Consider the following 13,517-nt stretch of genomic DNA (forward strand, 5'->3'; position numbering starts at 1 on the left):
GCAAACCTTCTAAGTTAAATGCTATTTTAAACAGAGCTATGAAATGCACGTTAAGAGCAACAAGCGGTAGCTATCAGCAAAAATTAGGCAGACTCAACTGAGCCGCTGATAAACACCGACTTGAGTTGAAATTGGAAAAGAAGAGAATGAAGCAAAGTGCCGGGAGTTTAAATGTTACTGGCAATTTGCATATTCTGCTCTTGTGATCTTGTTGCAAGAAGGCAAGAACGAATGAGAAAAAACTAATGCAAATTAGGTTACAAATACTTTTAGTCATCTAACATTTGTCAGAATATTGATTATTTGGATGAATAGATTTTTAATTTTCATTATTGGTTAACTCTTTCACTTCTACAATAGCGAAAGAACCCAAGTTGACCAGCAAAGGTGCAAAAATGAGAGAGACTTATAACTGCAATCTATCTTTATTTTAAAGCAAATAAACTTTAATAATAAAGGTAAATAAATAGGGTATAGAAAATGCAGGCAGGTTATTAGCTTTCTGAATAATGTGTTTTTTTCCTTTATTTCTCTCAATGTTTTTTTATGAGATTTTGAAATGTTCTGCTAAGCTGATATTTTCACTACATTGTGCTTTTGTTCCAAGTTTATAAAATTTTCATTTTAAACAAGATCAATAAATCTGCTCTTTTGCTCATGGGCCGTTCCACGGAATACTCATTTTGTCCCACATGTGACGCCTCATATATGTCATTCAAAATACTACTTTAAAATATTAATGAACAAAATTTTTCTGCTTAACAAATTACAAGCTTATGTGAGATATCTTAAGCAAAAAAATTTCTTCATTACCCTTTTAAATTATTACTTTTTATGAATTATATGAGCAGTCGCGTGCGGGACAAGCGGTTGCCTTTTTCGTGGAATAGCCCTCTTTTATTTTATTTTTTGATAAGTTCTAACTTTGACAAAATTCATTATTCAGCTAAAATGAAGTCATTGGAATAAGAATGAAAATTCATCTACATTTTCCCCTTTTTTTTCTGTAACAAATAAGTATATCATCGCCTCAGAGCAACAGTAGGATATCTTAGTGCTATTATTGGGATTAGATGTTTCAGTGTTGCTCTGAGGCTACAATATATCAAGAATAATCGGCTATTCTTCTATTTCTCTTTTAAAAAAATTCTTATGTAAATTTCTACGAATATTTACATATTCAAACTAAAATCATAAAAATAAAATTAGTCATGCTTATGTCTTGTAGTATCCACCTCCCATTGTAGACCCTGGTGAAGAAGGGCCTGTGCGATGTCATAGATGCAGAGCATATATGAGTCCTTTCATGCAGTTTATTGATGCCGGTCGAAGATTTCAATGTATGCTTTGCAAAGCCACTACGGAAGGTAAGGTATATACAGTACAACCTCAATATCTCAAATCTCTCAGGACGGGCAAAAAATTCGAAATATTGAGTTTTTGAGCTATCAAGGTATAAAAGAAATTACATTAGTAACTCTCACAATTACACACACGTATACTATATGCATTTATATATGTACTATGGGACCACTTCGAATTACAACCAATAAAGTAGTCTTCAATATATTACTAGATTTGAAATTTCATAATTGTCGAAAATGCACAAGATGAGATTTTGAAATGAACAACAATTTCAACTTTGTTTTTTTGCCTAAAAATTTAAAAATTCTTAATTTTATCTTCAACCAGTAACCCCATTCAAAAAGTTCTCAGCAGCCATTTTGTAGGAGTTAAAAAAGCAGAATGATGGAAATAAGAAACGCATTTTTCGTTTTTGCTTGAAAACTGACTGACGAAAAATCAACCCCCTTTCCTCAAATTGGACAACGTGCGCTAGAGAAACGCACAAAGATTCTAAACTCTAGGGAAAACACAGCACCCTCTTCATACCAACACTTTCCAATTATCTTGCCCCAATCCCCTATTCACAAAATTTCCAAGAAAACGTTAAGCAATTGTCCCTGAAACTGGTTTTACTACAAAAATTGCCAAAGAAAAACGACAATTGAAACTTGCTTCTGTGCAAAAATTTCGACATATCAAGGGTTTTGAAAAATGAATTTCGAGATAACTATGGAAAATACATAGGCAGACCTGCCAACTCTCCCGTTTTTCACGGGAGACTCCCTTTTTTACTCCATTTTCCCGGTTGTACGTTTGAGTATCCATTTCTCCCGTTTTTTTACTCTTTTCGGGTTTTTTTCTTATTTTTAAATTAAACTTAATTTTCTTCCTTAAAATAGTTACTCACAGCCCTAATAGATGGCGTGACTAGCAGAGTAAACCCGCACTGCTCAGTGAGCTTACGTTCGACGATGCCGACCGGTTAGTTAATCACGTGACAGCTAATGATCTCGTGCTCCAATCAACCAATCAACTGCTTAGAATAGTAACGGACGCGGTAACCGGTTGATCATAGAACGCTGCGGTTAGTAACCGGTTACTTACCGATCGACCGGTGAGGTTCGTCGAACGCAAGGTGAGCGGCAAACATTCGATGGGTACGTTCGGAGTGTCGACCGAAATGCTTCCGGCGATGGTGTTTTGCTCCACGTTCGCACTTCCACTTCTATCTCACGCATGCGCCGTTGCCGTTTACACGGTATCGTTCAGTTTCAGACGCATGCTAACTGCGCCGCGTGTTTTCATCTTGTTCCTTGATCTACCGCGTGCGCTGTAGTTTAACATTCTTTAACTTTAGCGATGTCTGAAAAAATGAAATATCTACAAACTTATAAGAGCTATTATACGAGTGAATTTTCTTTCATGAAAAAATCAAATAAATACTTGTGATAACAGTGTTTTTTACTTGTTATAGCATCGTTTAAAATCTCCCTTTTTCTCCCTTAAAGCTTTGACTGGATCTCCCGTTTTTTCTTTTCATAGGGTTGGCAAGTCTGCATAGGGGTTTTTATGGAAAATGCTTGGGAATTTTTTTTTTTTTTTTTTTGAGGAGTTTTGAGATAATTTGAGGGGTTTTATTAAGGGTTTTGAGATAATGAGGTTCAAGATATCAAGGTTTGACTGTATTCAAAAGTTTGAATTTCAGCAATACATTATGCATTGAGTATATTCAGTGGCATGTATAGAGCATGTGCCTAATTATGCATTCATACAATCTAGAATGTTGTGGCCTAGTCATAAAGCTAATGAGTTCTGCTCCAAAGACCCAGGTTTATATCCTGGTTATGGCATAGGAGTTACTAGTCAGTTTATCACTTCCTTTTATTATGTCATAGTAGTTCATATTCCGTGATCGAAACTACTTAAAGCCGTCACTTCCCCAGTGGTTCATAGGAGCATTTGTACTTGGCTGGCTTGTTCCAAAAAAAAAGCTCAAAAAAATCCGTCATTTGGATTGCAATCAAAGTGCCAAAACATGTTCATTGAAAAATTGTATTAATGTAATGAAACATTTTATTTTAAAAAAAATACCCCCATCATTCTTCAGCTCATTTCAGTCATAAAAATATTTGTAATCTTTTGATATTGTTCACCAACTTTAGATACACAAATTTTCCTGAATATTTTATTGGTCTGTTTTTGCTCTGTCCTTATTCCAACTGCAATATTTTCAATGGAATTTCTTTATGCATCAACATTTTTGAAGAAACTTTCTTCTGTTATTCAACTAAATCACTAAAATTTTTGGAAAATAACTTTAAAGTAATGAATGCTTTTCTTAAATATGTTTAATAGGGAATTATTTTTTCTCCCTCTCTTACACACACAAAGTTTTGTTCTCTGCTTGATGATAGGCAGTACATAAGTGTCTATAAGTCTTTCAAGGGACTGATGTAAAACAACATATAAGTAAAAAATATTTTATGAACATTTAAAAAAGAGTTCTTATTACTGATTAAATCAAATTTTTTAAAACTTTTTAAACTTTTTTTTGAGAAGTTTTTATCTTCAAGGAGTCTTCAGAACATTAACCTATTATGACAGTTGTATTTTGAATGCAAAAAATTGCTTTGAGAGTAGGAAACGGTGAAAGGATTGGAGTTCTAGTCCGGTTGAAGTAGAGTTCCTATACCATGTCTTTTTTGAGCAATTACGATTGCTTATTGTTCTCACTTGACTGTTTTTGATGTTAGGCTGATTTTATTTTCCCACCAGCACCCTCTGCCAGCACCACTGTCACGTCGACCGGCCTCACAATGCTTCTCCTCTTGCGAAAACAGTCTCCAAGTTGCGTCCATATCCTACACGCATACACACACACGCCTACACACTCATGCATGCGCACAGACGCAAATACACACTCCTACACGCACACTCATGCCTGCACACAGACACAAACACATATGCCTACATACACACACATGCATACATACACACATATACACACACCCACATACATGCGCCTACACAAACACACGCGCATTCATGCACATACACTCGTGATTGCGAAAAACATAATTTGAATTCAAGATGCCAAAAATTCAAATTAATATTTTTTTTATTTGTTTATTTTTTAGTCAAAAACTATGTTTTTGGAGTTATTTTAAGAAATAGAACTACTGTGTAAAAAAACATGAGTGCACAAAGACAGAAATTGAATAATTAATAGTTATTCGTCAAACTAGATTAATTAATCTTCTGCAATGTCTTTTTACTTCTCCATAAAGGGTGGAACTAAGTAAAAAATTACTGTGGAATCCTTTGAATGGTGGAAGCTCATATTAGCAAAATTTTGCATCATGTAAATGAAACACCTTATTATTTCAGTGGTTGGTAATGAATTGAGTGTATTATTTAAGGCAATTAACACTATTACAGAATTCCCAGAGAGAGCTAACTGGCCCTCTTTGCCCCCCATGTTTAATTCTATTTTTTGAGATGTTCAGTTTATGTATGTTGGGATGTTAACTTTTTTCTTCCCCATTGTTTTAGTACCTGCATATTATTTTACACACCTTGATCACATGGGAGAGCGAGTGGATAAGATGGAAAGACCAGAACTATGTTTAGGATCGTATGAATTTATTGTGAACCGAGATTATTGCAAAGTGAGTATTTGAGAGTACATTCATAGCATTAATCAAAAGTATTTATCCAACATTTTTTTTTTAATAGAATATTCTTGCAAACTTGTGTTTCTTTTATTCCTTTTCTCTTGTTTCTTGTTTTGTTCACAGATCCGCCAATGGAAATTTTAAAAAAATAAAAAAATTTCAACACTTATTTAATGCTGATGTGAAAAGTAAGCAGCAACTTTAACAATGCACATATTTTCCAATGTTATGGATTCTCCCCTGTTATAGCAGATTTTATTTAAAATTTCTACAAATTATAAATTACATTGAAATTTCTATGGAAACAACTTTTCTGTTGTACAGAGTTATTATTTCTTGGTTATTACTAAACCCTTTCTTCCTAAATGAACTCTCGGTTTTGCCAAAGAATATCTTTCTGGTAACGAGCATGTGGAATGATAGAATTTTGCAGTTAGCAGAAAGTTGTTCTCCTCTACTTAGCTGATGCAGCTTGTGCAGTTCCTTGCACAATAAAATCTGATTCTATCTGTGTATGTATGTGTATCGCTCAGACTCCTCAAGAATGGTAGCGAGTTGAAGGTTGCTTCATTTTGCTTGAAAAGCCTAGTTTCAGCATGCATACTGTAGTTCCAATCTGAGTCGTGTTTTTGTTGAAAAAAAAAGGAAGAAACACAAAAGTTTTTCTTTTTTAAATTGATTTCAGGTTGGAATGCTCTATGTTTTTCATTCCAGAGCGGTCTGGATGGGAGGTCATTGCGACCTCCTAAAAAAATTCTTATTCAGCAAATTTTGACGTGTGATTAACACATTTGCAGCCGATACATTGTCCTTTTGCCTTTCGGCAGAGGGGCAATGTATCAGGTAGTTTATAATTAAGGGATAATCTATTGTTATAATTATAATGCATCCTGTGCTGGCTGGAGATTGGCAACACGAAAGTGTTGAGAAAATTTGGAGTCTGTGTTTCAATATTGTAATTTTTTTTAAAATATTTTTTTAATCCTTTTTTTTTAAATCTCTTTTTAATATCTCTTCTCTTCAGATGTAGATATGAATACACATTTATTTATTTATTTCATTATTCAGAAAAATTCTGAGTTTCATTTGACAAATTGAGAATTTTCTCCCTCCGAAAAATTTAGGTTTGGAGTGCCCCTGTCTTCATTAGGTTATTTAAGCAGAATTTGTAAAACTACACTGTATATCTATATGTAACAATGTTTTTAACAAAAGTCTTGGTCATAGTTTAATCTTTTAATGTATTTTCTAGGAAGGAAAGTTTCCCAATTGTCCAGCTTTTATATTTTTAATTGATGTCTCATATAACAACATTAGAAATGGAATGGTCAAAACGCTATGTGACAACATGAAATATGTCCTTGCAGGTTTACCAAGGTAACTTCTCTTTAATATTACAATGTTTTTTTGAAAATAATTTTAATGGCAACTCTCTAATTTCTTTCTTTTTTTGTTTAGAGAACATAATGCTGAAAGTTCAAAAATTAGAGTTGGATTTATAACATACAGTTCAGTCATTCATTTTTTCAATATAAATGTAAGTTTAGTTTGCAATTCGCTTAGCTGCATTCATCATTAATTATTTTTTTCACCTCTCTTTTATAGTGTTGTTATTTCTTAACATTATTCAATTTTGCAGTGTGCTTTGTACAATTTTAGAGTCTTTGTGCTTCATATCTTTGAAACTGTTTTACTTATTTTTTAAAATAAATGAATTGCTTTTTGTCTTTTATTTTTGCAATGTAATTCTATTTTAAATCATTATATTTACATTTTATGATTACTAAACTTGAAATGGAAAATCCAATTATAGAAAATAAACAAGGTTATATATGTGTTGTGGGTGAAGTTTGTTCCATTTGGACATAATACAGAATTAATAGTAACAGACTTGAGTGAAATATTTTTTTTCTTATTCTTGTTACATAATTTTATGTTCTAAATTTTCAGGGGGGGGTTGAGACAGCCTTTGTCAAAACTTGAAATTTTTACTGTAAATAAAGAATTATGAAAAGCAAAGGAATATTGTCAGTCATTGGAAGGTTAACATAGGTGTAGTGTCGGGAACGGACCAATACAGTTTTCTGATTCTGCTTTTCAGTTGAAAATTTTCTTTTAATATAAAATTCGTCTTCATTTGATTTTTTTATTTTGAAATTTATCCGTACTTAAATGTTTTTTAATCTATCATTTTTTCACAGGTTTTTGTTATTTTTTATTATTTTAACATTTTTGAGGGAAGGGGACTAAGAGTACCTACTCAATACATAATATAGGGAAAAACAATTAAATATGTACTCAAATATACGTTTACATGGTTTCTAAAATTTAAAGGGAAAGCATTATTCTCTGATCTCCCAAGTTGCCGCCTTGCTTGTTGGACAATTTCATGGAAAGCTAAAAAGCTAAAGACTCTTACATTCTTCTTCTATTAAAGCAAACATACACCTAAAAACTATATTTTGCACCATTAAATGCTATGGAGCACCTCTTCCCCAGAACAAGAACCTCTCCCCCCAAAATGAGATCAAAAAGTTTAAATAATTACCTCCCGAACCCCCTAAAAATTTCAATGCCGCTGTCTGCACCATTGAAGTTTACCTGACAATGATGGTTTTTTACTAAGAGATGATTAAGTTCAAATGAAAATATGCAACATGATATATGGCAGTGATAGACTTATTATTGAATTTAGCAATAAGCAAGAGAGCCTGAGCATGTATTTAGTGTTATTCGGATTTTATTTTTGGTCGATCAATAATTATTTGTGAGACGTTATTTGGAAAATATTTTCTATGGTTATATGAATAGTTTGCATTTGTGTAAGAAAAAAGAAAAGCACTTTAACTGTTTTCTTTGTACTTTGAACAAAAACAAATCTATTGTAGTTATATTTGGCTTCAAAAACTTAAAGAGAAAACTTGGTATAAGAAGATAGTTAAAAATATTTGAAGAATAACAGTGGGCAAAAAGTTAAATTTTTAACAAATGAATGAAGAAATATTCCTGATCCTTGAGACAATGCAGAGAATATTTACAACAATGTGACTTTCAAACACTACTGATAAAAGTAAATGCTTTAAAAAAAATAAAAAAAGCTTTCTCTACAGACTTTTGTTGACATAAATGTGATGATCATTCTTTATCAAATCATGTTTTTTAATGCTGAATTAATATTACAATGATAAAAATCTACACACTGTAGAAAAATCTCAATGATGTACACCTGATTTTTGAATATCCTTTCTTTTTCTTCAGAGTAATTTAGCGCAACCCCAGATGCTTGTTGTTTCAGATGTTAATGATATGTTCATGCCTCTGTTAGATGGATTTCTTGTTGAAATATCTGAAGCAGAACATGTTATAAATAGGTAAATTTTTTATGTATATGTTTTTGTACGCATTTATTTTTTGAATGCAGTTTGTTGCTTTGGATCATGGACTTTGCAAATCTCTAAATTTTAAGTAGATCTTACCGAAATTTTTGTGTTACTTACTATAAAATAAGATTTTTAAAAAAAGTATTTGCATGTTTTCTTTTCCTCTAATTTTCACATTAATGGCTAAACTACTGTCAAGTATGTTATATTTCGCTTTCAAATAAATGCTATGTTGTACTAGATTATATGTTATGTACATTTTACCCCTCTCTTTAACACATTTAACTTTTGATAGTCAATGCACAATTCAGGTGTTTTTTTTTTCCAGAAAGTAAATATTTGAATTAATAATTTTTTTTTTAAATCATCAATGTCATAAAGTGCAAACGAAAAGCTCAAAATACTTGTGTTGATGCTTGAACATTGCGTGAAAGTAACAATAAAATAACTACTGTTTGCATAATCGCCAAGAGTAGATCCAGAAATTTTCAAAGGGAGGGGCGATAGAGTTTTTTTTACATACTCTTTACTATGTATCCTGGTTTGCAAATGTTCATTACAAATGTTTTAAACTTCAATTCTAAAACATATCCAGGAAAAAACCATATCGAAATTTTACCAATAGAGAGTCCTTCAAGGGAGGGGCGATTGGCCCTCCCTTGTATCTGCCCTTGATAATCACATTTCTTTTTGAAATAATGCATTATTAATTCATATTGTGAAATGTTTAAAAATTGAGTCCTATGTTCTAATGTTTATCATTTGCAATGTTATTGTTGCTCCTTGTCTGTATGAAAAATCTTGTACTTTAGAAATTAGTATCTTTTGGGTTTTAAAATATGAAAGAATTGATTTACAATTGATGTACTTTAGCAAAAGGAAGAAAAAAAAAACATTTTGTTAGCTGAATTAATTTAGTTTTATAGAAATATTATATTGGTGCATTTTCACTAAATGGTCAGATTCACCAAAAACAACATACTCAATCCTATTATTGCCTCTCTATTATGAAATTAGTTGCTGCATGTGCATTTTTTCTCAAAAAACTCATGATTATAATTTAAAATTGTTGATATATATTAACTAGATCAAGAGAAATATCATAATTGTCTTATACACAGCTTAGTGGAACAAATTCCTACTATATTTGCTGATTCCCGTGAAACGGAAACTGTTCTTGGTCCTGCAATACAAGCTGGATTGGAAGCATTAAAGGTAATTTGTTAAAATGCTTTTTTGAAATAGTTTGTTTTATTCTGATTTTATTTATGAAAATGTTTTCAAATTCGCTTAGGCTGCAGAATGTGCTGGAAAGCTGTTTGTCTTTCATTCTACTCTACCTATTGCTGAAGCCCCTGGAAAATTGAAAAGCAGGGATGATAGGAAGTTACTTGGGACAGAAAAAGAAAAGGCAATAACTTGTTTTGAAAAAACTCTATTTTATGTAGTTTTAATAGAACCTTCGTGTTTTTTTTTTTTTTTAGCTGATTGTTCAGGTTGGTTTTTCTTTGCATTAAAGTGCTGAAATATCAAAATTTCTTTGAAAAAGTGTGTCAAGAGTATGGTGTATGGTTTACTCTAAATGGTAAATAAATCGTGAAGTAAGAAAAATACAACAAATAATACCTGTCAATTGCCCTTAAATGCCTGATTTTATTAAAAACCTTACCTTTCATAAAATGTGTTTTGACTTAAGTTCCTTCTTCAAATTATGGGGGAAATGCTTGTATTAAATTTCATGAAAATCGGGCGAACAGTTTAGGTGCTGTGCGCTTCACAGAGATCCAGACATCCTGACAGAGAGACTTTGAGCTTTATTATTAGTAAAGATTGGAGCAACAAAGTTTCAGTTTTGTTAGTTCTCATGGTATCTTAGAAGACTAAAATGGTTGCTTCGCGAAAAAGAAGCATCAGGGTTAAGTATATGAGCTCTAAAGAAGAGGATAAATATGGTTAAAACTCTTCTATTCTCTCAATTTGGGGCAATTATCAAATCGTGTAATTTTAGCTAGTGTGTGTTTATATTAAAATTAAATATTAAATTCCAAGAAATATTTCTTCATTAAAATTGCATTTTTTGTGGAAAGTAAATCGGAAAATATTGTGATAACATCAAAAATAACATGATTTATTCATATGTACAAACTCTTAGCTATTCAGTCACTTTTGGATGTATCCTGTTTGACATATTTCAAATTCAAAGTATTTTATAAATGTACAAATCAGTCAATAAATCTATTTATATTTGTTTAAATCTAACATGATGTGTTATATATTTATCTGATTGATGTACAACTTTTGGTGAAAAATTACTTTAGGCAGGTTGAGAGGTAATTTTATTTCTCTTTAATTAAGTTCTACTAAATATTGATTACCAATAAGTTTCATTACTTTTATGGCTTTGTATTTAATGAATATTTAATCTATGGGGAAATAAATTGCAATTATAGTTAAATGTTCGACAAATGTCTTATCATTTTTTTTTTATTTACAGACTATTTTAAATCCACAGACTTCCTTTTATAATAACTTGGGTCAAGAATGTGTAAAAGCTGGGTGTTCTATAGATCTATTTCTGTTCAATAATGCCTACATTGATGTTGCTACTCTAGGTCAAGTGTGTCGCTTGACAGGAGGACATCTGTACAAATATACTTATTTTCAGGTAATGTGTCTCGTTAAAGATGAAAAATTATTCAATTTTTCCTTTTTGTAAGCTTATTCGTCATTTTTAAATGTAGTTTCAAAAATCTTATACAGCAGGGATTTCCAAAGTAGGTGGTGCAAAGAGAGGCGAGGTGTGCCACTAAGTGTCAACTATCAAATATGTATACGTAAAAAAGAAATAACTTAAGGGTGCCGTAAGAAAGTTTTATTTTATATGGCAAAGAGGAAAAGTTTGGGAACTAAAGTTATATAGTTCTGTTTTTTTTTCTTTGCAAAAAATAGTTTGAAATTTTTTATTACTGAAAGCCATAATTGTTTTTTTTTTTTCATTATTTATTTTCTATATTTTCTAAGGAGGAAGGGGGGGGGGGAAATATATTTATTCTTGTTGCAAGTTGATTTTTTTTAATTCTTCATTTTAACAGTTTGATTTTTTCCACAGAAACAATAACCATAAATTAAGAACTATTAAATTTGGGATTTTGTTGCATTTTAACAAAAATAAAAATAAAACATAGAATGTTTGTTAAAGTTGTCATTGAGTTCCTATTTTCTCAAAGTTTGTTGTATTTTAAGTGTTACTTTTTGTAACTGAAAAAATATATATCTCTTTTCTGAATCATCAAAACAACATGTGTATGTTCAATCATAAAATGAATTTTGATTGCAAAACCTTTTAAAGTGTCGAAAATATTTTGTAAAATGTATATTAGGGTAGTAGAAAGCTCTTTCTGACTTCTACAATCATTAGGTTACTCACGATATTACCACACAGGGGCATACACATCTGTACATGCCACAAAATATGCTGAAGCGAGTATCCTGTTCATGTAAAAAGACTTTGTATTTCAAACCAATGTTCCTGCAAATCGGACAAATTATTTTTTTTTGTTTTTTATGTATGTTATGGCGATAGTAAAAGCAAGATTAAACCCAAGGATGAAAGTGAGAATTAGCTAACTTAATACTCAAGTGACTCTTGCCAGTGACTTAAATTACTTGCAATTTAAAATTATTAATGATTGATATTAATGCTGGACATTGAGGTATCAGTATGGTCGCTGGGTAATTTTCAAAATTTTTTTAATTTTAAATTTACTGTTGTACTTTTAAATTCAATTTTTATGATCATGATATATTTGGTTGCAAAATGGTTATGAGGATTTTATTTAATTCATTCATTTACTAGAAGTCTCTCATTGTTTGTCAAAAGTTCTAATTAACTGCCTAAAAATTTTAATGTGGAATTTTTAGCACTTTTAAATTTTAAAATCTTGCATTTATCAAAACAATACATATCTTTTAATGCTAAAATTTAAAACAAAAAAATTTAAAAATAAAAGAAAACTTTGATATTTTGAAAAATTGCCAGGACAATGCAAAAATAACGACTCTACAGTTTTGTTTTGACTTGATAATATCAAATGAGCTTCAAATGGATACATTTACAAGCTTTAAATTACTTCAAAGTTGAAAAAAATGCAAAAATTTTCAAAATAAGCACGAAGAAATTAAAAAATTGCTACCAGAACAACTCAATTTCAGCAACCTCTAAAAAATAATGTGCAAGTATTTTCGGGGGAACATTGTATTTTCTGACCTATTATACTTCTATGCCTCTAGAAATTTTTTTTTTTTTTCTTAGTTACCGAATGTGGTAAACAAAACTTGGTATCTAGGCATCTTTCAGTGTTCGTCCTGCGGTCTAATTGAAAACTAAAGCACTGTGATATTTTTCCTTCTCTATATTATTATTTGTTTTTAAATTCATTTTAGTATATTTAGTATTTAAGCAGTTACATCCTAAATGATTTGTATTTTCTTGTAAATTTAATTGTATTTTTCTTTATTTCCATTATTTGTAAGAATTTTATTAATTTCTTCTTATATAGTCTGATATTGATGGTATGAGATTTATTGAAGATTTGAGAAGAAATATTGAAAAACCCATAGCTTTTGATGCAGTTTTACGTATAAGGACAAGTACTGGTAAATAACTATTTTTCTTTTAAAATTATGCTGCTTAACTGCACAATTTGATGTGTGACAAAACAAAAGATTGAGTACTTTTGATTCTTAAAAAACGAAATTACATTCAATCTTCCAACTTTTAGAAAAGCAGATTTGTTGTGTAATGTTTTCAGGATGTATTTTTAAGCTTTATTTTCTTTAAAAAAAAAAAAAAAAAAAAAAAAAAAACTCCTTTTATTCAGGCGCGTCATTTAGAATATTTCCATGAAAATAACGCAACTTGTTCAATGGTGATATAATCTCAAATTAGCTCCTTCTCTACATTTTATCAATCTTAATTAATGATAAAAAACTCATAATAGTTTGACTTTTGGCATCAATGTTTTATGTTTTTAGCCATTAAAGGAAAAAAAATGTCCTTTGGCATTCATGAGGGGGGGGGGGGGATTCAGCCTTATATTAAAAATAGTACATCTTT

At 30.8% G+C, this 13,517-nt stretch overlaps 1 protein-coding gene across 1 annotated transcript in view; it reads left to right on the plus strand.

The window, feature by feature from the left end:
* The window catches only part of LOC129225282 (protein transport protein Sec24C-like), a 38,949-nt gene that overhangs the window by 16,017 nt on the left and 9,415 nt on the right, over positions 1-13,517 (plus strand). The window contains exons 7-15 of the mRNA XM_054859871.1: positions 1,229-1,367; positions 4,900-5,015; positions 6,274-6,398; positions 6,480-6,558; positions 8,280-8,392; positions 9,523-9,616; positions 9,696-9,812; positions 10,896-11,066; positions 12,961-13,057. Of these exons, the coding sequence (XP_054715846.1) occupies positions 1,229-1,367; positions 4,900-5,015; positions 6,274-6,398; positions 6,480-6,558; positions 8,280-8,392; positions 9,523-9,616; positions 9,696-9,812; positions 10,896-11,066; positions 12,961-13,057 (1,051 nt within the window). The remainder of the gene's footprint in view (positions 1-1,228; positions 1,368-4,899; positions 5,016-6,273; positions 6,399-6,479; positions 6,559-8,279; positions 8,393-9,522; positions 9,617-9,695; positions 9,813-10,895; positions 11,067-12,960; positions 13,058-13,517) is intronic.

The sequence above is a fragment of the Uloborus diversus genome, chromosome 1 (assembly GCF_026930045.1).
Source record: "Uloborus diversus isolate 005 chromosome 1, Udiv.v.3.1, whole genome shotgun sequence".
NCBI classification, from domain to species: Eukaryota; Metazoa; Arthropoda; class Arachnida; order Araneae; family Uloboridae; genus Uloborus; species Uloborus diversus.